The following is a 25,180-nucleotide window of genomic DNA, read 5'->3' as shown; positions in this document are numbered from 1 at the left end:
CCTAGAAAATCAGTAACTGACCTTATATTCACCATACTCCAAACTTTGGGAAAGACCCGTTAAAAGAGGATAAATCTGAATTTGGTATCCCCGCAAAACTAATACGCCTGTATAAACTCACATAGAGTAATATCAAAAGCTCTCTCAGGACCGGAAAGGACCTCGCCGAGACCTTCGATTCCTTCAAGCTGCAGAGCTGAATCGAGAAGGCACAATCTTTTAACTCTTATAGAGCTGCTGGCGTACGGCGATGATATTGATATCATTGGCCTCAACAACCGCGCTGTTAGTTCTGCTTCCAGACTGGATAAGAAAGCGAAGCTTATGGGTCTGGTTGTGAACGAATAAGACGAAATATCTCCTGTCATAAAACAAGTCTTCGCGACTGTTGCCATCACTTTTGGTCTTATCACGGTCTTCATGCACTTTCCTTTACACTTTGTGTCGGACTTTCTGGCTTTTCGAACAGACAATCGTGTTTCCAAAGCAATTAATTTCATTACTCAGCGTTTATTGCATTGCCGATTCGACGTTGCGTCAAAATGATGTGGAAATATGCGAACCTGAAATTTCGCAACGTTTTCCCAATATTTAAGCATACAATAAAAATTACTGAAAATGGTTCAAAAAGGGAGAAAAAAGTTTTTGATTCCTCTAGACAAAGTATTCAAGATAAATATTATAAATTCTGCTGAAAATTATCGTCACATTTTATTTACATGAAACGCGCGTCTGTGTGGTATTAAAAACAATACTAAACTGATCCAATTATCTTTGAGTTGCGGCAAATCAAACAACGACAAAACTTTGGTATGATGTTTTAGCGTCTTCATCCGCAAAGTACACAAAGAATAAATAAACAGCCGCCAGACCGGCTAACGGATGGCCGAACGTACATTTGGATTGACTGATGGAAGGACGGTTGGATAAACGGAACGGCGGATGGAAGGACGGATGGAAGGACGGCTGGATGAATCAACTGGCGGATGGAGGGAGGGACGAATGAATGAACGGGCTTGCGAATTGATTGAGGGACAGCTGAATGAACGAATCGGCGGATGGATTAGCGCTGAACGAACGGACTGACTGTTGGAGGGACGACTGAATTAACAGACCAGCGGATGGAAGGACGGTTGTGCGAACCGACCGGCGGATGGAGAGACGGTTGAATGAACGGACCGGCTGAACGAGCGACTGTCGTACGTTTGGACCGACGCATGGACAAACTGCTGAATGGATGGAGTGACGAACGCACCATTAGTTTGGGTCGGCAGTTTCGCGGTTTGCTGGCTGATGGAATTCAAATGATTGTTTTCTTTACAATGTAGTCAGTCAATCGTACACGCATACACATGCAGATTTATGCAAATTGAATGATATTTACACGAGAATCTGTACAATTTCAGTTAGTACAAATGCGTAGCCGAGCCGAGCAAATTTTATGCATTTATTCGACGAATTCTTTAACAACTAATACATGCGTACATGCATAATGGATTCATGGCCGCGCCCACAGCCCACGGACACCGGCATCCGCATGCAGCTGCTTGCGTATGTGTGTGTGATTTGATTATTTTAGGCACCAAAATATGTACATACGAATGCCTTCTGGATGCGAATGACGAGAATGAAAACGACAGCGATGACGATAACGACGACGACGAGGACGAGGATGAAGCATTTCTATTCGCACGCCCGTGAGCGAATTTCGGCAGAAGTAATAGCGGGAATATAAAATTCCTGTAGGCACTTCACCACGCTCAAGGATGAGGTTAATACATTTGCACAGCAACGAGCCGAGTGAGGGCACTGACACGGCGCTGTTGATGAGTCACGCAGCGCACGTCCAGCGTCGATTGCCCAGGCGCGGCTAAGCATTCTTTTGATGAGCTCGCTTTACTGGCCAAGCAGGTATAAAGATGAAATTATTGTCAACAAGGAAACACGAGTACTATAATTTCTTTAAGTAAATAAAAGCAACAATAATATTTTTGCTACTGTTTTCTGTGGCATGACAGTAAAAACAGCAATGCCACGCACACAAAGACTCACACACGCCTAGATACATTCAGTTAGACTTAGGCACGCACCAAGGTAAATAGCAGTGGCAACAACAACTCCTACGTTTGCCTACGGGCAATGTGCTCCATTTGCAATTGCTCGTCTTTTCGTAGGTGTGTGCGACAGTGACAGCCGCGGCAGCGTCTAAGGACATGCCACTTGTGGCGGCTATGTTGTGTTTCAGCTGAGACACTCGTACTGGAATTAAGCAACGAGCGGATGGCGTGCCGAGTGGGTGTGAAAACGCGCAACAGCTGTATTCATGGCAGGGCGCCATGCTTGGTGGAATTTGTGTGTCGGGTGAGGGGGCTAGACCCCACGCAGCTACGCGTAAGCCAACATCACATGCTCGTAAATACTTAAATACACACGCCTACATACAAGCGCATAAAGTTGAGCATTTTTGCATGTGCCGTTAGTATTCGAGGTGCATATGTATGCATGTATTGTACAGGTATGTACTTATATGTACGTGTGTATATGTGTTTAGCCATTCTCTGTAGCATTGTGTCTATTTAATTAAATCTGAAGTTGGCACTAAAGTGAACAGAATTGTTTTGTCATCTGTAAATTGTAACAAGATGATATCCATAAAATCTACTGAGACAGATATATAAGTACATACATATACGTACTTATGCATATACTACAAGCTTATACATAAAACTGACATACCCGGATTTGTTTTACTTTTGTCTTTTCTTCTGTTTTGCTTTAATTTTTACTTACACACTTCTATTATTTTACATTTATATGGAGCATATTTGAATTTAGGCTTGTATGCCTTTTACTTGCCAAAAGTTCTAATTTACAAAAGGATTTTTAGACAACACCAATTTAAGCGCAGTAAATAAAACTCTTTAATTTTGCAGCAAATTCCATGTAATGGGATCATTTTGGATGACTTGAAATGCTGGCATTTTTCTTACTTACACCTAAGTGGATGCTTGCTTATTGAAATCGATGCATATTTTTTTAAATACCACATGCGTTTTACGAGATTTGTTTAAGATTACAGTGTTGAACCGTTATCACTTCGGCTTTAAATTCATTAAAGTCCATACTTCAAATCAAGTGCATTTCATTTGAAGTTTAGAAAATCGATATTATCGATATCGGTATACGGATACTGACTTACCGATGCCTAATATACTGAATATGCTTTAGTTTTCTCATAACTAGAACTGACGCTTCGCTGACAACTTTTCATTTATCAGAGAGCTGTCACATGAGTGCTGTAAAATTTTCCACCGAAAAACTACCGTTATGTGAAATTTTTAACTTTTCCCCTTTGAAAAACGAGGGCATTGAATAAATACGTGCTTTGAGTCTTCAATGTATTCTCAACGTCGGACAGTATGGACTAAGAGCGCGTTGGAATCGGACCAGGCAGCTTCTAAAGCATCGATATCCACTTAGTATTTGGGTTAGGTGGAAGTCTACAAGGAGCATTGCAAAGTAAAGAGGACTTAAAAAAAACAGAACAAATGGTTTTTTTCGGCTAAATCAATTTATTTTATTCCAAATAGTCTCCTTTTGCTTCAATACAGCTTTTGCACGGTCCAAAAGCATGTCGAACTAGTGTTTTAGCTCATTGGGCGGTATGGCTGCCAGTATGTCGGTGCAAGCCTTTTGAATGGCCTCTACGTCTGCATAACGCTTTCTTTTCATGGGCAAATGCATTTTTCCGAAAAGAAAGAAGTCGCACGGTGCCATGCCAAGTGATAGCTTGGAGTTGTTAATGGTTAAAATGTGGTTTTTGGTCAAATAATCGTCCTTCAAATGTTGGATTTTGAGCAATTTTTGGTCGCCAGCCAATTTGTGCGGAACAAACCATGCACACACCTTTCGTAAGCCCAAATGTTCCGTCAAAAGATGTTTTGGAGATGTTCAATTCTATTTCCATGAATTTCAATGATGATTTCGGCTGATTTTTGATCAATTCAAGCACAGTTTCGATGGAATTCCGGTGATCACAGATTTTGATTGGCCCACATGTTGATCGTCATTTATGTCCTCACGACCACTTTGAAAACGTTGAAACTACTCGTGCACTCTGCTATGGGACAACAATCATCGCCACAAACTTGTTTTATCAATTGAAACGTTTCGGTAAAAGATTTACCATTTTGAAAACAAATTTTAATGTTGGCTCTTTGTTCGAAGCTCATTTTCGCAACGATAACAAAAACATACTGACACTTAAAACGCAATAACTTCGCTTCCAATCAATGAAATGTCATGAAATTGGACAATCGATAAAGATAGCAGATTCTAACCACTAGGAGACGCTAGATTCAAAAAGTCCTGTTTACTTTGGAACCCACCTTGTAGGTACCCATGTTGTGTATCTATCCACGAATGGATGTATGGGATTAGTATATGTAACCATCGCTCTTTGGTTGAGGTTTGCCACCGTTGCTGCCACAATGTGAAGCTTTTAGTTCTCTCCTGGTTCAATCGCGGAAATTCGTCTCCCTGGATGTCAATGGGCGGCATACCAGCTAGAACTTCAGCAGAGTCGCTAGATATCGTCAGAAAAGCACTTGGTACTCGGATAGCATTGAGCCTTCCTGTATGCACAGCATTTATTTGTTTTGCATATGCTTTTATATCTAGTACCTGTATCCGTTTTGGTGCTGCGTACAGTATTACTGAACTCATTGCTTTTGTTTAAAGCTCGTCGGCTGGAACGCACGCAGCTCCTAGTGGCCATAATTCTTGATAGAGCACTATATATTTTGTTTGCTTCACCCGAAGTATACGCCAGGTTTTCTTAATTTTTAATTTAGAATCGAATATTACTTCCAGATACTTCAGCTACGGCTGTCGTATTGTCCTGTGGTGAGTGATACCCTTTCTTGCACACTCCTTGTGTTTATGAGCAAGACTTCCGTTTTCTGCTCAGCCAACTTTAAACTCATTTATGCTATAATTTGTCAATATTTCATCTTACGTGACTAATTGGGGACAGTGTAGCATCGTTTCGCTTAGCATAGAGAATGAGGTCATGGATCTGAAAAAAATGCGTCGACGACTTCTCTCATAAACGATGGCTTCTTTAGCTAAGGTGACTTATTTTGTACTTCGACATACACATATTGTAAGTAGTTTTTAATGTTTCAAATAAGCCAAACAGCCTGAAGCTGGAAGGAAGTGCTAGCCAATTTTTTTGAGGCGTTCAAAACCCTGTAACTCATGCTCTACACAATCTTTTCAGCTGAAAATGTATATTTGTACTGTCTATGTAATGATAATAAATTTCAAGCTCCATCTTTTTACTGGTCGTTGAGAAAAATCCTCAAAATCCCTAAAAACAGACCGCTAGGTAAACAAACATGTTGCAAGATTATGAAAAAGAAGTTATAACAAATTGAAAAACCTTTTGAACACGTCTCAATTTGGAGGTTGAAAAATAAAGTTAAGAGGTTATGAGAAAAATTAAACATACTATATAGTATGTAAGTCCCATATAACCACCAACTATTGGGAATGTGTTGTGTTCTTAGAACTTCCTTTTCGACTACAGATATTGTCATTTCTTATAACATATAAATATATTTTATCAATCAACTAAGTTTATATTTTGATGAGATACATATCATCACATTCAGAAAGAAGAAATTTTAAAATAAAAAAATTATAAATAAAAAATTATAAAAAAATATATAAATAAATTTTGATATGTGCATTTCACATTTATTTGCAAATATTAAAGAAAGGCATTACAATGACCATTTAAATAGAGCAAACGGCATGTTTACCACCGTCGATGGGCAGAGTTGCTCCCGTTATGAAGCTAGAGCTGTCACTAGCAAGGAAAATAATAGCATCGGCCACTTCCTTTGGTTCCCCGCTACGACCAAGTGGATGTGTTTCCTTACAGCGTGAGTAGAAGTCATCAAGTTCTTGCGGCGATAAACCCATACGTCTGTGAATATCAGTCACAATAACACCCGGATTAACAGAATTTACGCGGACATTTTTCGGCGCCAAATCCAAGGCGATACATCTAGTGAATTGATCGAGTGCTGCCTTTGAGGCACAATAGGTGGAAACATCACGTATAGAACGCAAACCCGCGACGCTGGAGACATTCACGATATTACCTTGGCTCTTGATCAAGTGTGGTGAGGCCAATTTAGTTAAAAGAAAGACGGAACGCAAATTTGTATTGAAAACACGATCAAATTGGTCGACATCAATATCCAAAATGTTGCCAATTTCAAAAATACCAGCATTGTTAACCAAAACATCCAGTTGACCGAAGCGTTCAATTGTAGAGCTTATAATGCGTTCCGCATCCACTGTGACATCAGCGGTGATTGATAAAAGTTCCGCTTTACTGTTCGCTGCTTTACAGACCGTTTCAGCTGCTTTCAAATTTGGTTCATTTCGTCCGACGAGCACCACTTTGGCACCTTGTTTGGCAAAGGCCTCCGCCGTGGTAGCACCAATGCCCGAACTCGCTCCTGTTACAATAACGACTTTGCCAACCAAACTCATTGCGATCTATTCGACTACACGATGAAAGTAAAACTGAACTTCACTATCGAACCTGTTTGGTACCAGTCACTAAGCTTAGTAACTTTTTTGTTGTGTTCAGGGTTGCCGTTATAATTTATATAGACCAAAGTCGTTACTTTTTTGTGAAGAGTTTTCTTTTTACTTGTTTTTAATTTTGTTAGCTCGAATGGGTCCCAGATAAAAGCTTCTATTGCAACCTTGGTCACTAATCTATACCAAATTTCGAGAATTAATCTTTCCATCTATAATTTTGGAAATTTTTCCATGTAAGGACTACATTTTGATCAATCAGTTTCACGAATCAGAATTTCAGAATGTATTTCGGCGTTTCGTTCAACTTATGGTCAACATAATCGGCCTCTTGAGCGTACTATTCGCAACACCATCACCTAGCTAGTATTCATTATTGGATAACAGTGAAGACAATATAGCAGCCGTCGCTGAGTGTGTAAACGAAGACCGTGTAGAGTAAATTCAGCGCTGTTCGCAGCAACTCGGGCTAACGTAGGGAACGACTTGGTTTACGTCGAGATCTTAACTTGATAGTATACAAAATACAATGTGTGCAAGAACTGAAGCCGCTCGGCCTCTTGAAAAGTTCGAAGAATATACGACGCTTTCGAGCCAAATTTTTTTCAGCGATGAGTCCCATTTCTGGCTCAATTGGTATACATATAAATAAGCAAAATTGCCGCATTTGAGACGAATAGCAATCTGAAGAGATTCAGGATTTGTCATTTCATCAAGGAAAAGCAACTGTTTGGTGTGGTTTGTGAACCGGAGGAAGCAACGGTCCCTATTTCTTCAAATTCAAATTCAATTTCGGCGCCATAATAACTAAATTTGAAGCTCGTGATCTCGGCGACATTTGGTTTCAACAAGACGGCGCCAATTCCCATACATCGCATCAATCAATGGATGTATTGGGAGATTACTACGGTGAGCAGATGATTTCACGTTTTGAGCCGGTCAATTGACCACCAAGATTCCACCGTTAGCTTATTACTATGGGGATGTGTTAAGTCTAAAGTGTATGCGGACAATGTCGTTTCGGTTCAAGCCCTGGAGCAAAACATCATGCGTGTCATTCGCCCGTTACCAGTCGAAATGCTCGAACGAATCATCGAAAAATGAACTCAATGGATAGACCAACTTCGACGTAGCCGCGGCCAACGTTTGAAAGAGATAATCTTAAAAAATTAAATGCCAAAGAAGATTCTATCGAATGATAATAAAAGTTCCTCATTAAGTTTGAAGTTTCTGTGTTGTTCCTTAAAAAAAGTAGGAAACCTCGAAATGGATCAAAATTTATATGGAAACAATACTTATTTGATTAAGTTAAGGTTTCGCCTCATTACATAATCATATTCATGCTTGTCGTCAAGCAGCATTGATCCATAATTAAAGCTCAACTAGCAAAACCAGAACACTATTCTATTCTATGTTATTATTCTATTCTATGTTATGCGGTAGACTTTACTTTAAACAATTTGAACTTGTTGTGTATTATTTTGGTTTTTATGGCCATTCTTGGCGTCATAAATACTTTCGATTTATTTTTGTATAACATATAATGCTTCATTAGGAGCAGTCTCTTAACATATTAAACAATCGCTAATTCACACTTTATTGTTAGTTTTTGGTGATTAATTCGAGTAAAATGCCAAAGCAATGCCTTATGGCTTAAAATATATATGTATATATATAGACTTGAAAATATTTCGCAACATGGCTGAATAGCTAGTGGCGCTTAGTTCATTTGCATAGAAATCCAATTTATAATCGCAATATTGACAGCCGCGTATTGTCTCCAAGCAAATTCGCAATCATATTCCGTCTAGTATGTCGATGAGGTTGCAATTTCGCACAATGTGCACTGAAGAAAAATCACTGCAAATAAAAATCCATAAATTAACAATAAATTGCTGCATTTGAATGCACTCGAGTGACATATTAGTTTTTGGCATTCGCAACAAGATCTGCAATTTGTATAAAAGTTCGTGCGCTGTGGAGAGGAAATCATTCCAAACTTCAACATTTCTGTGTCTTATCTGCCACACGTCTAGCTTAGCGCCAAAAAAATACGCGTTTTTCCATATCCAATCCTAAGTATTCATAGAAAAAGATGCGTGCCTTCATCGTCCTCTGTTTATTCGCCGTTGCCTGTGCTGACAACTTGGGCTACAACTATCGCCGGGAAGGACACTCAGACGCCGGTCTCTCGTTTGCACCAGGTGGCAGCAGTGGTGGACTTGGTGGAGTTGGCAGTTATGGTGGACCAGGTGGCAATTATGGTGCCGCCACACAAGTCTCACCTTCTTACTCCGCACCCGCCGCTGAATTCGACAAGGAGTTCTACACCTACACCGCTGATGAAGATGATTTCATTGAGCCCGCCGGCAGCGAACAACTGGAAGCTGCATTGAAGAAGAATCTGCGTGTTATTTTCGTTAAGGGACCCGAAAATAATGGTTTGGAGAACGCCGCCCTCAATCTTGCCAGACACGCTGCCGAACAGAAGACCGCCATCTATGTTCTACAAAAACAAGCCGACTTGGGTGATTTGGCCAACAAATTGCAGTCTCAACACGACTTTACAGGTCATAAGCCAGAGGTGCACTTCGTCAAGTACCGTACACCAGAGGATGCTGCCAATGCTCAACGCGCTATTCAATCACAATACGATCAATTGGGTGGCAACTCTCAATCGCACGATGGTGGCGTGGCTCCTGTTCACAACTTTGCTTCTGAGGCTACTCGTCAAGCACCACGTATTGCAAGCGCACCGGGTGCTACCTACTTGCCTTCCTCGATTATTCGTGTTTAATGTGGAAATGGCGAATAATAGATAGAGATTATCTAAAAGACTCCGAAATGTGATAAAACGACCGCCATTGTTATGCTTTGTTGACTAATATATAAAAATAATAAAGTTTAAATTCAAAATATAAGTGAATTGTCTATATTTGCTTTGGTCAGGTCTAATTTATCGGATTTTTTTGGCACTTTTACGAGTGTCTCTACTAAACATACGTTCTAGGCCCAATTTTTACTTTGGTCTGTGCCTTTGCTCGATAACTGTAGAATCCTGCAAACCGACCTTGGAAGACCATCATAAGCAGCTTCTTCAAAACAGCAGTCTTCTAAAAGTCTAACTCCTTTTGCTTGATTACGGCTATTTCGAAGTTACTTAGGTGAGCAACCGAGGCCATTTCTTATTTGAATAATATTTAAAACCGCACTTTAACACCACTACTTCATCCATCAACAAGTCACCAACCGCAATAAAATATAATTTTATATTTTATTAAACGTTAAACTTTATTTATTATTCACAACACAATTTTCTTTAACAGGTGACTTTAATTATCGCCACTACTATGACAGACAGTGCATTTATTTCTCATTCGTATCATCGCAATTACCACCATTTATTATTCTGACCTTTCCATTTCAATCACTTTCTTCCCGAATTTCGTGCGCTGCGAAGACAGCCATCCATTCGTACACAGACACTGCTTCGTGATCCTGTCACTTTTCATATGATTATGTCTTTTTCATTCAGCCAAAAAAACGAAAGTAAATAAATAAAAGAAACGAAATCGAAACACAGAGCCACCTGATTGTTGGTACATCGTAAATAATATGTGCGCGTAAGTATATATTGGTTTTAGGGTGGTTCGTGCACTTGAAACAAATCATAATCATTTTATATTTTTGCTGGGAATAAACTAAAGGATGATCCATTTTGAAAGGATGAAATTTCAGAAACTTCAAATCTAATGGGGAATGTATATTATCGTTTCAAAGAACATTCTTTGGCACTTATTTTTTGAAGGTTATCTCTTTCAAATGTTGGCCGCAGTTAGGTCTCCGACGGTCCATCCCTTGAGTTCAATTTTTGATGACTCGTTCGAGCATTTCGACTGGTGACTGCCGATTGACACGCATGATTTTTGGCTCCGAATGCCAAAAACGAAAAGGGACTATCCGTATAAACTTTAGACTATATATATCCGCAGAGGACAAAGTCTAACGGTGGGATATCACACGATATTGGTGGCCGAGAGACCGGAATAAACCGGGAAATCATCTGCTCACCGAAGTTTTCTCTTAATAAATGCAATTACCTTGTTGAAACCAAAGTCGCCGAGATCATGAGACTTCAATATCAGACATCAAATAGTTGGTTACCATGGCATGAAAACGGTCGTCATTGACGGTTATGTTCTCACCGGTATCATTTTTGAAAAACTATGATTCCACCATCCCACAAACCACACCAAACCATTGTTTTCTCTAGGTGAAATGGTAGTTCTTCAATCTCTTCGTCAAACAAAATCTGGCTCGAAAACGTTGGAGCTTCTTGGAACTCTTCAAGAGCCCATAGAGCGAAGCGCTGCCGCTTGGAAAAATCGGTCGGCTTCAGTCTTTGCACAAAACTGCATTTTGTACGCTCTCAATTTAAGATCTCGACAAAAAATGCGCTAAGTCGTTCCATACGTCAGTTCGAGTTGCTATGAACGGCGCTGTATTGACTCTCCACGGTCTTTGTGTCCAATAATGAATGCTGGGTCTCAAGATGGGTGATGGTGTTGCGAATAGTACACTCGGTAGTCCCATTATGTTGACCATAACTTGAGCGAAGCGCTCGAAACACAATTTTTACAAAAAGTGAATTTTTGTAATAAAGTTGAACGATTTATAAAGACACTGTTCAGGCGTAGTCTTTCCATGAAGAAATACCAAACATACTGAACAAAAATAACATGACAGCTTGGCATGACTCATGCCTGATCTGTCAAAAAGAGGCTATTGAAGAATGTACCTCTACTTGAATCACCCTATAAGTAAATATGAAATTGTCTTCAGTTTACGGGGGTAACCTCACGCAGAGACAGATACACAAATATGAATTGAGTACACATTAAACATCATAAGTTCCCCAACACCAGCACGGAGGGACCATCAAACTCATTTTCAACAAATTTCTTACAAAATTGTAACCACCAATCGGTAGAAGTCTGCCATTGCTTCTAACTGATGTCCCCATTTACACGTAACTCCACACTCTTTTTTGCATTTTTACAAAAACTTTTAGTCCACGCGAAGACGACGAGGGTGCGTCGGGTTGGATTGGGTGTTAGACATGCACGTACGCATTGCCGCGTATTATTCACAGGTGTGCTCGCTGTCGCACCATTTTTTCTCTCACAATCAATAATATTACACGCGAGTGTAAATCTTTGGCACCACTTATACCTGTAACCGGAATCACCTACAAACCAACGCATCCACCTAGGAAGCTTCAAGGAAGCTGTTGCTGCAGCTCCTTCCGCCACTTGAAGTCCTTATCGCTTTCAGTTCTATTACACATAACATACAACTGTAAATAGGTATGAACGAACGTTTGCATGTACGATATATTTGTATGTGTATATAAGTATATGTATGTGTATCTGTAGTGTCGTGCACTCTCGAGTAGTTGCAAATATTTTCCCGGCATTGAGTTCTCGAGCAGACTAATTTTTATTTTTCAGTCACGTAGCAAACGTGTTTGACAAAATATCATCTATTTAACATTGCAATGTGTCAAGACAGATGGCGCTGCCGTCGCCATTGCCATTTAAAACGTGCACTTACCGTCACTGAAAGGAGCACAAAGCGTTGGGGTGCCGTGAAGGAACGAATGAATGTTACTAAACGCCAGCATTAACCAAGGGAAGTACCGTAATTACACAAAGCAAATGTTAAGTAGGAAATATGTTGCTTCACTACACTCACATAAGTATTTTGGAATACAAGAACTTTTAAATATTACACACATACAGATATTTATGTTTGTAAAGTAGTTGATATCATGCTGCTGGATTTTTTAAGGCCCTGAAGTGTAGATGAAGCATACGTGTTTCTTAAGACACATGATTTATGTACTCTACTATATATCTATATATATAAAAAGAAATTTATTTGTATAAACATATGCAAAATTAAACCGCAAATACAATCCCTCGATTCTTATACCGACAAAAATGTTTTCGCCTTTATTCGTATAATAAAATTTTCACTTTATTGAATAGATTATTATATAAATATTAGTATGAAATATATACCACACCAACGCATGGCCACATCCACTAGTAATATATAATATGAAAAGTCTTATACCTATAATTGTGCATCAAAAACATAGTTCCTTGAATACAAACAGAGGAACGGGTTTTAAAATATTTATGAAGCTGCCGAGTTTATGCAAAAATTAATAAAAAGATTCAAACTCGACATCTGCAATGATTTTTCCCAGCACTAGTTCGATAAAGCAACAATCACAACACCCCTGCTCTTCTTCACAAGGAAACATATTTTTTCCGCACCCAAAGTCTTATGAATTTAAGTATTAAGGAGATCTAAATCTATCTATTCTATATCGACAAAAATTTCATCCGAATGGGACAAGAACTGATAAGCTGGAAATGTTGCCGATCGAATAACTATTTTCTTTGTGAATTGAAAATCCTGCTTTATGTCCAAGAGTAAACCTATCAAAATGCATTTTTTCCAACGGTCCGACCTTGCTAGATGAACAATTTATTAGAACACACACTTGTCGAGATTCCACACAAATTATACTTTATTCGATCCGGTATATGCGTTGTGTTAGTATGTTTATTAGAGATATTATGTTTCTTAAAGGAATAACTAACAAAAGTTGATAAAACTTTCACATTACCATAAATGGACCATTACCTAACTTACATTTACTCCTTCGCACTTCGTGAACTTCCTTAAAAAACATTATCCAGAGGAAATTTTTCAGTATCCATTGTATCCATAAAGAGTAACTGTCTTAAGGAACAACTGAAAAGACCTCGCCCTACCATAGTAAAACACATTTTTGTCAAAATTCGTTTTCTTTTATCAAACTTTTCTATACTATTTTTGTAGTACGATTTGTCCTTTGTCTCAAAATAGGCCGCACTTTCAGCGTTCACCTCTTCATTCGGCGAAAATTTCTTCCTACCAAGCATTCTTTTGAGCTCTGGAAATAGGAATTGATCACTGGGGACCAGAACTGGAAATTGGAGGGATGGTGTTGGCGGAAGCCCAATTCATGAATTGCCATGGTTTTCTTTGACTTGTTACACGGTGCATTATCTTGGTGAAACAGCACTTTCTTTGAAGCCGTTTTCGGCGATTTTGCCCTTCAAACGAATTCATATACTTCTGAGACGACGGCTGTTAAATTTATATGCGCTTTCTGAAGGTTAGAGCTAATTAAATCATATGGATTAAGTTCTATTAGTGCCATATAAGTGTCAGGCTGGGAACTTTTCAATTGATGCTTTATGCCTCGCCCTTTCATGCCAAAGGCATTATTGTTTCATACTTTTTAAAACTGAAGATGAACTGGATGAACTAAGTCTTGTGTTAATGAAGACCTAAAGGCAAACCTACGAGTTTCTTACAGGTGCTTCAGGACTAATTGACAACTTAAATGGAATGAGTTATCTGGATATAAAGACAGATAGTCTTCAAAAGTTGAAGTCTTATTGGATAAAGTATTTTTTTTTAATTATTTAATTTTGCTGGCCTTATTTGAAATAAATAATCATCCATCAGCTTGTTAGATTATCCATATTTCATATCTTTAGGAGCCTTTTTAGCATCGGATACTGTGCGTGTCAAGTTTTTTTTCATTCATGGGCATTTTTGATTTTATTAGGAATCCTACGTAACTCAATATTTTTGATGAATAAAAAGCTTTAACACCAAAATATTTTTATATACATACATACATACAAACGCACGTGTATATAAATGTGGAATTAAAGCAAATAAATTGCGCTGTTTTCTTCTATTTGCTGGTCATCAACGCTGACCAACACCGAAATATCCATGCAATACATAAAACTTTTTTCCTTTGCTTATGCTTCCTTGCAAACGGTTTGTTCATAATGGTTATTTGTTGTTGTTTTTTCTTTAACTGTCACTTAACTGCAAGTGTTGCGGGCGTTATGTGAGTGCTTTATTGCGCGATGCGCCGTTATGGCCGAGTTATAAATTCGGCTTTACTGTTGCTGCTGCTCTAGCCCGTTATCTACGCGCTACTCAACGGCAAACGACGAACGACAAAAATGGCCTAAAAAAGTGCAAAACACATTAAAATGTGCCAGCGAACTAGCCGAGAGATCAGTAACCAGCCATAACAGTGGCAGACATCGCACAAAAGATATAGATATATAGATGTTACAAAAGATCCAAATAAACATGCAACGCCATTGAAACTGTTACACGCAGAAAGTATTTAAGGTTCTGGAGTTGTGGCGAGCCGTTGCTTTAATGGTTGCTGCTAAAGTGGTTGCTTTAATTTAAATTTATTTGTCAATACTATTGTTTGGGGTGACAGTAGAAATATTGGAAGGAAAGGAGGGAAAACAAATTGAGATTAAACCCAGTCAAAACGAGGTCCTTTCAGCAAGATTTTTAGGAACATTTCAAATAAGATTTGCAATCAGCCTGAAAACTGAAAGTTTCGAGAACTCGATCTTGTTCGAAAATTTATTTTTTCTGTTTAAATAATTGTCCCACGAAAAGTAGATGTTACTCTTCAATTTTTAAACATTTTAAATTCCATTGATTCTTTAGCCGATCCCCAGGAGGACCTGCGAAATGAGGTATTGGCCTTGATAGAAGGACTCGTCAAAATTTTTATTTTTGACAAAATTCCAATTCCATTCAATAAAAAAGTTTTTTGTGAAAAATTATATTCAGAGTGATTTAAAAATTCAAAATTATTTTAACAAATAAGGATTAGCTACATTCGGGTATAACCGAATATTTCATTACGCCCATCATCGCACTCGCTCTTTCTTTTTTGCCAAGGAATGCTCGTATCAAGTTTCATCAAGATATCTAATGTTTTACTGAAGTTACAGTTTGCACAGTCGGACAGACAGACAGTCAACCGAATTTCAACTTTCCGCCTCATCCTGATCATATAAACATATATCAAGTTGTCGAAAAAGGATTTTCGTATTTTGTCAATAGATGTCGTTGCAGCCGTATACGAGGTGTGTTCAAAAAGTATCGCGACAGTTTGCTGACAGTTTTCTTCGATTGCAGGGGCGTGGTGCATCATGAGTTCTTGCCACAGAGAAGAACGGTCACGGAAGAACAAAAATTGAACTTTTGCACCACTATAACGCCCCTGCTCACACATCGTTGCTTGTGCGCGACTTTATGGCCAAAAACAACACACTAATGATGCCGCAGCCACCGTATTCCCCAGATCTGGCCCCCTGTGACTTTTTCTTGTTCCCTAAACTGAAGAGGCCCATGAATGGACGACGTTACGCTGCTCTTGACGAGATAAAGACGAAGGAGGAGCTGAAGAAGATAAAAAAAATGATTTTTGAAGTGCTTCGAAGATTGGAAAAACCATTGGCACAAGTGTATAATATCTCATGGGGATTACTTTGAAGGGGACAAAGTAGATATTCATGAATAAATAAATAATTTTTGAAAAAACACAAAATTCGCGATACTTTTTGAACACACCTCGTATCTCCAGTGCTCCCAATCACATTGTGTTTTACCATATAAATGAAAAGATGAGTTTTTCAGCTTCATTTATTAAAAAATTCGGGGAAGTTGAGAACAAGTTACAGCTGTTCAAAAGTGAGTGAAAATTCTGAAAAATTTCGCTATATTTTCAAATATTTTGTATAAAAAAGAGAAAAATGCCACGCAAGCCACCAATGAAATTTGTGAAGTTAACGGAGATGATGCTGTATCAGTTCGTGCAGCACCACAATGATTCGCTCGCTTTCGTACTAGAAATTTCGATGTGAAAGATGAAATTATGGAAAAAATTGCCCAGGACCGTCATAGAAGCATCCATGGCATTGCTAAAGAACTTTCATCATAAAACGGGTTTGGATCATTTAAATCTGGCTACAAAAATAAGCTCAATTTTTGGGTACCAAATGAATTGTCTGTCAAAAATTCAAAGCACCGAATTAACTCTGCTATTCTTTGCTGAGACGAAATGAAATCGTACCATTTCTGTAGCAAATTAAACAGGAGACGAAAAGAGGATCAAAAATGACAAAAATGTGCGAAAAAGACCATGGTTCAAGCGTGGTGAAGCACAACAAATGGTCGCAAAGGCTCGCCCCGAAAGATTATGCTGAGTGTTTGGTGGGATTGTAGGATTGGAAAGTAATCATCCACTATGAGCTGCTCCAGCCTGATCGAACGATTGATTCTACATTTTACTGTCAACAACTGATGAGATTGAAGCAAGCAATCGAAAAAAAACGGCCAGAACTGATCAACAGAAAGGGCCTCGTCTTCCATCAGGACAACGCTAGAACACAAACATCTTTGATGACCCGGCAAAAACTGGGAGAGCTTGGCTGGGAAGTTTTGACGCATGCACCATATAGCATTGACCTTGCGCCATCGGACTACCATTTGTTTCGGTCAATGCAGAACTCCCTTAATAGAGTAAAGTTGGCTTCAAGAGAAGCCTGTGAAAATTACTGGTCGCAGTTTTTCGCCGAGAAACCAGACAAGTGTTACATTGATGGAATAATGTCTCTAGTGGAAAAATGGCAAAAAGTGTTCGACCAAAATGGTACATATTAGGTTCATGAAATTTAATTATATACATATGTATATAAAAAAATAAGTTGAAGTTTGATTAGATATACGGAAAGACTTTTTCGTTCTACCCGATCTATGTATCTATTAAGTAAAACATGCAACCGTTGGGAGAAAAAGTTATTATACTCTGTAGCAACATGTTCCAAGAGTAAGAAAATATTGTTCCTTCGATTATTACCTGACAAATACTTGTATGTCTAGAAAGGTCGTGCGAAAATTTCAAGTCGATCAGTTCTATCGTTTCAGAGAAATCTTCCTCTCCGACTTTAAAAACAGAGTTTCGAAAATTTTTTTAAAATTTTGGCAGCCGATTGCATGTAAAAAAATTCTTACATATAATATATCAAATTTTCGGAAGCTATTCTAAAATATTCGATATAGATGCAAAAAACTCAATATTTTGAAATTCACAATTATATAAACACAAAGCCTTAATCGGTATAAGCGCAAGCAATGCACCAGCTAAGTAGCAAAATTAATTAAATTCGTTAAAGTGACTAGCGCATGAAAATCCTTTAAAACCATTTCTGTTGTGCACATTATTTTCGTTTGCTGCGCGCAGATTCTCTTCGCTTATCAAGTTACTTCCAAGTGGTCGTGCCATGAATTATTATTTAAAGCCTAAATAAAGTTAAAGCTATAAAGAAAAACTCATAATAACCGTAAAAACGGCATATCTTGCTGCAAAGTTTTTATTTGCGCTCGCAAGGAGCAGACAACAGCTGCGGCAGGACAAAGCTTACACAAGCAAAATGCTTGCATACTTTTGGGATGAGTTATAAATGTACAGCTAAATTTGTGTTGCGTATGTGTGTGACTGGTGGAGCTTAGAGCTTGGTTATGGCATTAAACACAGTTATGACAATAATCAACAACATGACACCGTTTCGCCGTCGCACACTGGCTATGTGTGTGTGCGTGTGCCTGTGTGTGGGTGGTTTGTGTAGTCTTTAAAAATCATAATCATGTTGTAAAATAATTTGGCCGTTATGCGCGTATTTTCTTTTTATCAAAAGTCAACTTTACGAAAAGTTATTAAAGCGCAATAAGAGCGCGCAAAATCGGCGAAACTATACAACAACACAGTATTGCTGTTGTGCGGATAGGGCGACGACGAAGCAGGCGCGAGTCACATTGCCATTTACAGCAGCATTGAAAGGCCATCAGGCAAACACACATATTCATAAAAAAATATATGTGTATGTTTGTGTGTATAATATATAAATATAAATAAATATGTATGCATGCAAATGTGTGTGTTTGCGCGGCACACGCCTTTAATAAATGCAGCACGATACAATGGCATAACGCTGCATTACTTTCTATTCGCGCACAAATAATATTTTTAACCTTTGGATGTTCAATAAGAGAAACAGATTAAGTGAGGTTAGAGTTACAGGTTCTAGTAATTCTAACCTGTTTATGAGAAAATACATATTATGAAATAGAAAGATTGACAAGTTCAGTATTTTATTTTCAAAATATGTAAAACAAATAGTTACAACAAAGTAAAAGTTTCTAAAACATATATAGAAGGTCTAAGGTTTTCTAAAAGACTAAATTTTTTAATCAAAGGTTGCTTAAGCTATGAAACTTCAATGGATAGAAAAGTAAAAAAAAAAACTACTTCTCTCTCAACTTCACTGTACAGTCCAAGCTTTCGGGTTAGTCAGCTCCAGCATGTTAGACTTTGAAAAGTCTTTTCTCGACACTACGACTTTCCAAATCCGGCGATGATAATTTAATTTACAAAATTTTAGCTGTATCTTCACAGGAACATAATAATTTAAATTACCTACAATTACTTATTGTTTTGCAACTTTGACGGCAAGCCAGTACACATTTTGTATAAATAAGGAAATTTAAATTTTTTCTTAGACGGTAAAATAAATGTTCAATTGCCTGAAAGAAAGAAATTAGATTCCTCTCAAAAAAACTTGTCAAAGTAAATGAGATTTTAGTGTTGTAGAATATTTAGAGGGCTTATCTGGAAGCCAACGTTACTACACTAAGGGTGTTCTGCATTGACCAAAACAAATGGTAGTCTGATGGTGCAAAGTCAGGGCTATATGGTGGATGCATCACAACTTCCCAGCCAAGTTCTCATAGTTTTTAACGAATCATCAAAATGTGTGTGGTCTAGAGTTATCACGATGGAAGACGAAGCTCTTTTCATTGATTAATTCTGAACCTTTCTTTTCGATTGCTTGCTTCAATCTTATCACTTGTTGACAGTAAAATGTAGAATCAATCGTTGGACCAGGCTGGAGCAGCTCATATTCGATGACTCCTTACCAATCCCACCAAACACTCAGCATAACCTTTCGAGCCGTCAATCCTGGCTTTGCGACCATTTGTTGAGCTTCACCACGCCTGGACCATGATCATTTTTACACATTATTGTCGTATTTGATCCATTTTTTGTCTCCTGTTACCATTCGCTTCAGAAATGATTCGATTTCACTTTGTTTCAGCAAAGAATTGCAGATGTTAATTCAGTCCATTAAATTTTTCCTAGACAATTCTTCTGATACCCAAACATAGAACTCCTTTTTGTAGCCAGCCTTTTTTAAATTGCTCAAAACCGGTTGATGATGAGTGTTAAGTTATTTAGGGATGTCGTGGCTGCTTATGCGACGATCCTAGTCAATATTTCCATAATTTCATCGACTTTTTCAGCGATAGGTCGAGCAGAACGAGGTGCATCTTTCACTTCGAAATTTCCAGAACGAAAGCGAGCGGACCATAGTTGTGCTACACGAACTGATACAGCAAAGTCCTTGTAAACTTCAAAAAGTTGATTGGTGGCTTGCGTGGCATTCTTCCTTTTTTTATACAAAAATTTCTAAATATAGCGAATTTCTTCGTTAATATCACTAATTTTTGAACAGCTGTAACTTTTCTTTCAACTTCCCCGAATTTAATTCTGTTTGGTTAAATGAAGTTCAAAGTCTCATTTTTCGAACACAACGTGATTGGTAGTATTGGAGATATACGACTGCAACTACATACAAGTATATTGACCAAATACGAAAAGACTTTTTCGACTACCCAATATTTCCTTTAAGAGTAAAGACACCAGATTCATTAAGAGAAATTATTGTTTAGAAATTATTGTTTGCTTATTTAGTTTAGACTTTTTTAGTCTCCAACAGTAATTTTATGGCATTCCTGCGCTCCATTTCTCTTAATATCGGGTTCTTGATATAAATATATGAAAAAAGTTTAGACTTATATTATGAATTGCCAATAATAATAACCCGTTTCTTTTATATAGCGAAACTAAGAAGAGTAATATATTTTAAGCAAAGCTTCTAGCATATAAAGCACTGGAATTTTTAATACAATATTAGCAAAGTAAGGCGTTCATTGTCCGCTTACACACACAAGAGTTAAGCCATGCTCGCCGTCACGACAGTTCGAGCTACAAAAGAACAGAGCAACTTGCGACCACAGCCTTGCCGCGGCGCGTCAGCAGTTGTGACAATGAGTTTTTGATTACATTGCAATTTCTTATTTAGTTGCTCTTTTTCTCTCGACGTCATTGTGTCTTCCTCCGCACATATACCACATGCACATACATAAACAGCTGTATACTTCCTTAAGCAGAATACTCACAGCTTTATATGTAATCTCTATGTGGTTGTACATTTTTTGCATTCAAAATTTGCTGTTGTTGCTTTTAGGTGGATATAAGCAGCAAGAAGCTTCATTGGTTAGCGAAATGGAAATATTTGCCTTAAAATGACAGCAATCTCAACGAAAAAACGTTAAGAAACTGCTGAAATATTGATAAGCAGCACTTGATGTGTGTGCATGTGGGTGTGTGTGTGTGTGTGTGTGTGTGGTGGAGGTGTAAGTGCAAACGGTGGCGGGGCAACGGTGCTTGACACGCGCTGCCGTCAACGCAAGGTTAAAAGAATACATTGTCGCCGCTGTTAGAGCACTTCGCTCGCCGTTTGACGTCTGTCATTCGCTACCAACAGCCGCAGTCAGCCTCATTTCTTTTGATGAGAATGTAATTTTTGGCAAAGCGCAATTTTTACTCAAAAGCCTCCATATGTGTAAGTGTGTATATTTATTGTGGGTTTGGGAATCACTCCGACCTCACATGTGTTCGTAAGTTTTCTGAGTAAACAGACACGTGTCAGTTAGGCAGTTAAAAGGGAAATACCCGCGTTGTACGAAGACTAGTTTTGAGGCAACTTTTGTGAGTTACTAAAAAATTTTAAGATTTCTTTCTTGCTTCGAACGAAATAGGTTACATAATTTACAGTAAACAAACACTATTTCATCGTAACATCTTCAGAAATACTCAAAACAAATATAGTTATCAAAACTTATTAGTAATTAAGTGCAAAGAGCAGCCTTAAATGGCTCTTCTGTCATGACAGATATCAATTTTATCTACATTTTGCTATATTTGTACTTAATCTTTACCGGCTAAGCTATTCTAATCGGCACTTTTTCTCTTCTTGGTCAATAATTATGCGGTTTTACTCGCCAATGTTCATTACATAACTCAAAACTTTGAGACTAGTCCGAACTGGTTTGCATGGTACGGTTAAGGAAATGAGAATCCACTCACTTCATATCTGTATATCCTTGTATATTCATACTGATGTGAGTAGATGTTGCGATATCCACAAGTGCGAGTATATTCGTTTCATAAAAAGTTCCACTAAAGAAAATTTCATTTCACATTTAGTTACGAACGTCAGTCTCGTTCATAATTCGGTTTATTCTCGTCTCTTCTACCTGTTTCATTTTTATCATTTACACTTTCACATTTCTTTTATTGATTTACCGCATCCTAAACAAATTAAATATACAGTCTAAGAATTTCCGAGAAGCAATTTGCAATGGAATTTTGTAGGTTATACATTGGTAATCCTTGTTAAATGATAAAATGTTCTTTCCAATGGAATTTTCACATTGTAGAATTTTAGGGAAAAGTAGTTCGGGCTGTAGAGCTGAATCGAGAAGATACAATCTTCTACAACAGTGTACAGCTGCTGGCGTACTCGATGATATTGATGTAATCTGCCTCAACGACCGGGCCTTTAGTTCTGCTTTCTCCAGAATGGATAAGTAAACGAAGTAAATGGGTCTAATAGAGAACAAGCGCGTGAATATTATTTATTGTCCTCAAACGAACAGTGGTTGCACTTGCTTCCCACGTCACTGTTGACAGTCCTAACTTCGAAGTTGTTGATAATTTCGTCTATCTTCGAACAAGCATTAACACCAACAACAACTTCGGCATCGAAATCCAAAGCAGAATAACTCTTGCCAGGAGCTGGTTCGGATTATGAAGGCAATTGAGAAGTAAAGTCCTCTCTCTAAGAATTAAGACCATACTCTAAAAATCACTCATGATTGTCGAACTGCTATATGGTGAAGAAGCGTGGACGATGTCTGATCTGAAGAGTCGGCGTTACGAGATTTTGAGAGAACGGTTCTGTGGAAGACTTATGGTTTTTTGCGCATTGGCAATGACGAATATCGCAGTCGATGGAATGCTGAACTCTACAAGATATACGACATAGTATATATTGACATAGTTCGGCGAATTAAGAGACTGCGGAAATGCTAGCTAGGTCATTTCGTTCGAATGGATTAAAACATTCCAGATCTCTGAGTGGAAAGCAGAGAAAGAGGAAGTCCTCTACTCCGTTGGAGCGGCCAGGTGGAGAAGGACCTGCCTACAATTGGAATCTTAAATTGGCGACAAACAGGGACAGGAAGATCGACTGAAGCGCTGATATAAACTCAGCTTTAACCGCTTAAGCGGTGTCTATGGCATTAAAAAAGAAGAAGAGGAAGTTTTATTGTAAAATGAGAATAAATTTTTATTTTTAACGGGAAAGAATATTAAGTTTTTATATATTAATCTGTCACTAAAAAAATTGGTAATATGAGTGCTACACGACTTAACGCAAAACATCTGATCGAAATTCAGTCAAACTGCAAATCTCTGCTGTTTTGCCACATAATGGTTGCAGATCATCAAAACTGGGTGGCTTACGACAGTGTCATGTGAAAACGCTTGCGGTCGAATAGCGATAAACCGTGGCTTATTTTGACCAAGCCTTCCCAAAGCCAAGCTCTTAATTCCAAACTCTTTAATTGTATTAAGGAAACGCCCTGAAGTGACCATATTTGGCCAATAGAAGAGGTTCCATTGTGACAATACCAAGTCACCCATTGATAGTTTGCGCATGAAGCTCCGTGAGCTTGCATGTGAGGTTCCTGATCATTTACTTTATAGTCCAAATAAATGCTTGTAAGGTTTTTAGAGCCAATTTTTTCAGATTACGCAAAAACCCTTCACTAGCCGAACTATTTAATTAGTAGGTAAGCGCGGAATCCACCGATTGGAAGAACAGTATGACTATCGATCTCAGAAAACGTATACATATGGGCAGGGTTTAAGGGAAATTCTAAAAATCTAAGCATAACAGGTCAAATGACCCTGTTTTTTTTAGGAAAAAAATATAGTTGAGCACAAACTTGAATTGATCACGACTTTCCTGAAATCTCCAACCATCAAGGATTACTATGCTAAGTTTAGGCGTGGTGAAATTAGAACACTGAAGACCGTGAACGCAGTGCGACGTTATTATCGAAATCCATAAAATAATTATAGATGCCCGTAAGGTGAGGTTTTTCCAAATACCTTCACAGATATCGACTAAATTGCACATCATATCATTCGCGAATATTTGGGTATGAGAAAGTTCTGTGTAAGGTGATTGCCGAGCGAGCTCACTTTTGATCAAAAACAACGACAATTTGACGAATTTGGAGCAATGTTTGGAAATCTTCAGGCATAACAAACACGAGTTTTTGTGCCGATATGTGACGAGATGAGACATAGCTCCACAATTTCACGGTGAAATGCAATCAACTGTCACCCGAGTGGACAGCACATCACGAAACCTCACCAAACTGAGGAAAAAAGCAACAGTCAGCTGGCGAGGCTTAATCGTCTGTATTTCGGGATGCGCATGGAACAGTTTTTATAGGCTACCTTGAAAAAGGAAGAACTATCTATAGCGCCTATTACACAGTTTTATTGGACCGTTTGAAGGACGAAATCGAAATGACCGCATTTGAAGAAAAAGAAAGTTCTGTTCCACCAAGACAATGAACCGTGTGACAAGTTAGTAAAAAAGATGGTAACAATGCACCAATCGGGCTTCGAATTGCTTCTATATCCACTGTATTCTCGTGATCTGACCCCCACCCATTATTTTGTGTTCTCAGATATCAATAGTATGAAACTTGGGAAGAAAATTTCTTCAAATGAAGAGGTCATTGCCGAAACTGAGGCCACTTTGAAGCAAAGGACAAATGGTACTACAAAATTAGTTTCGAAAGTTGGAGGGTCGCTATAATCAGTATATAACCTTTGACGGAAACTATGTTGAATAAAAAAAATCGAATTTTGCCAAAAAAAAATGTGTTGTACTATGGTAAGCCCGACTTTTTGCCGAAATCACCTTCATAATGACAGACTTCTATTACAATTACAATCATAAAATCAACCATTTGTTTACACAGCTCCACGCTGCTCATAAATATGTATATGTAAGCATGTTTTTTTTTTTTATGTATGCATGTATAAAATGTATATGTGTTTCAGGCTAATAGAGATGATTTAGGAATATATGCTTAACTTTAGCTTTTCTTGCTGCCGTTTATGTGTTGTGACATTTGCTGCTGAGGTGTATCCACATAAATGTCAAAAACATGGCATCAACAAACACATGCAACAACAAAAAGAAGTCTAAATGAGGAAAGTACAACGCTAAGAAAAACAACAACCAAAGAATTACAAAATAATCTATTTAACGTGTCACAGTCACCAAATCGTTTTAAGCCATTTTGCACATGACATTTATCTTGCATTGCTGCCGCT

General features: G+C 38.2%; 2 protein-coding genes across 2 annotated transcripts; one reads left to right on the top strand and one right to left on the bottom strand.

The window, feature by feature from the left end:
• Window positions 1–5,799: 5,799 nt before the first annotated feature.
• On the bottom strand, window positions 5,800–6,567 carry LOC120766698 (uncharacterized oxidoreductase TM_0325-like). Its single transcript, XM_040092346.1, has one exon. It carries the CDS (start codon window positions 6,565–6,567, stop codon window positions 5,800–5,802), a length of 768 nt encoding a protein of 255 aa, XP_039948280.1.
• A 2,146-nt stretch (window positions 6,568–8,713) lies between these two features.
• LOC120766699 lies at window positions 8,714–9,415 on the top strand. The gene has a single exon (XM_040092347.1). It carries the CDS (start codon window positions 8,714–8,716, stop codon window positions 9,413–9,415), a length of 702 nt encoding a protein of 233 aa, XP_039948281.1.
• The last annotated feature ends 15,765 nt before the right edge of the window (window positions 9,416–25,180 follow it).

Source organism: Bactrocera tryoni, chromosome 1, assembly GCF_016617805.1.
Source record: "Bactrocera tryoni isolate S06 chromosome 1, CSIRO_BtryS06_freeze2, whole genome shotgun sequence".
Lineage (NCBI taxonomy): Eukaryota > Metazoa > Arthropoda > Insecta > Diptera > Tephritidae > Bactrocera > Bactrocera tryoni.
This window is presented reverse-complemented; position numbering and strand designations above follow the sequence as displayed.

Excerpts from the sequence above, each read along its gene's own strand:
- LOC120766698 (XM_040092346.1), bottom strand. The coding sequence starts at position 6,567 with ATGAGTTTGGTTGGCAAAGTCGTTATTGTAACAGGAGCGAGTTCGGGC.
- LOC120766699 (XM_040092347.1), top strand. The coding sequence starts at position 8,714 with ATGCGTGCCTTCATCGTCCTCTGTTTATTCGCCGTTGCCTGTGCTGAC.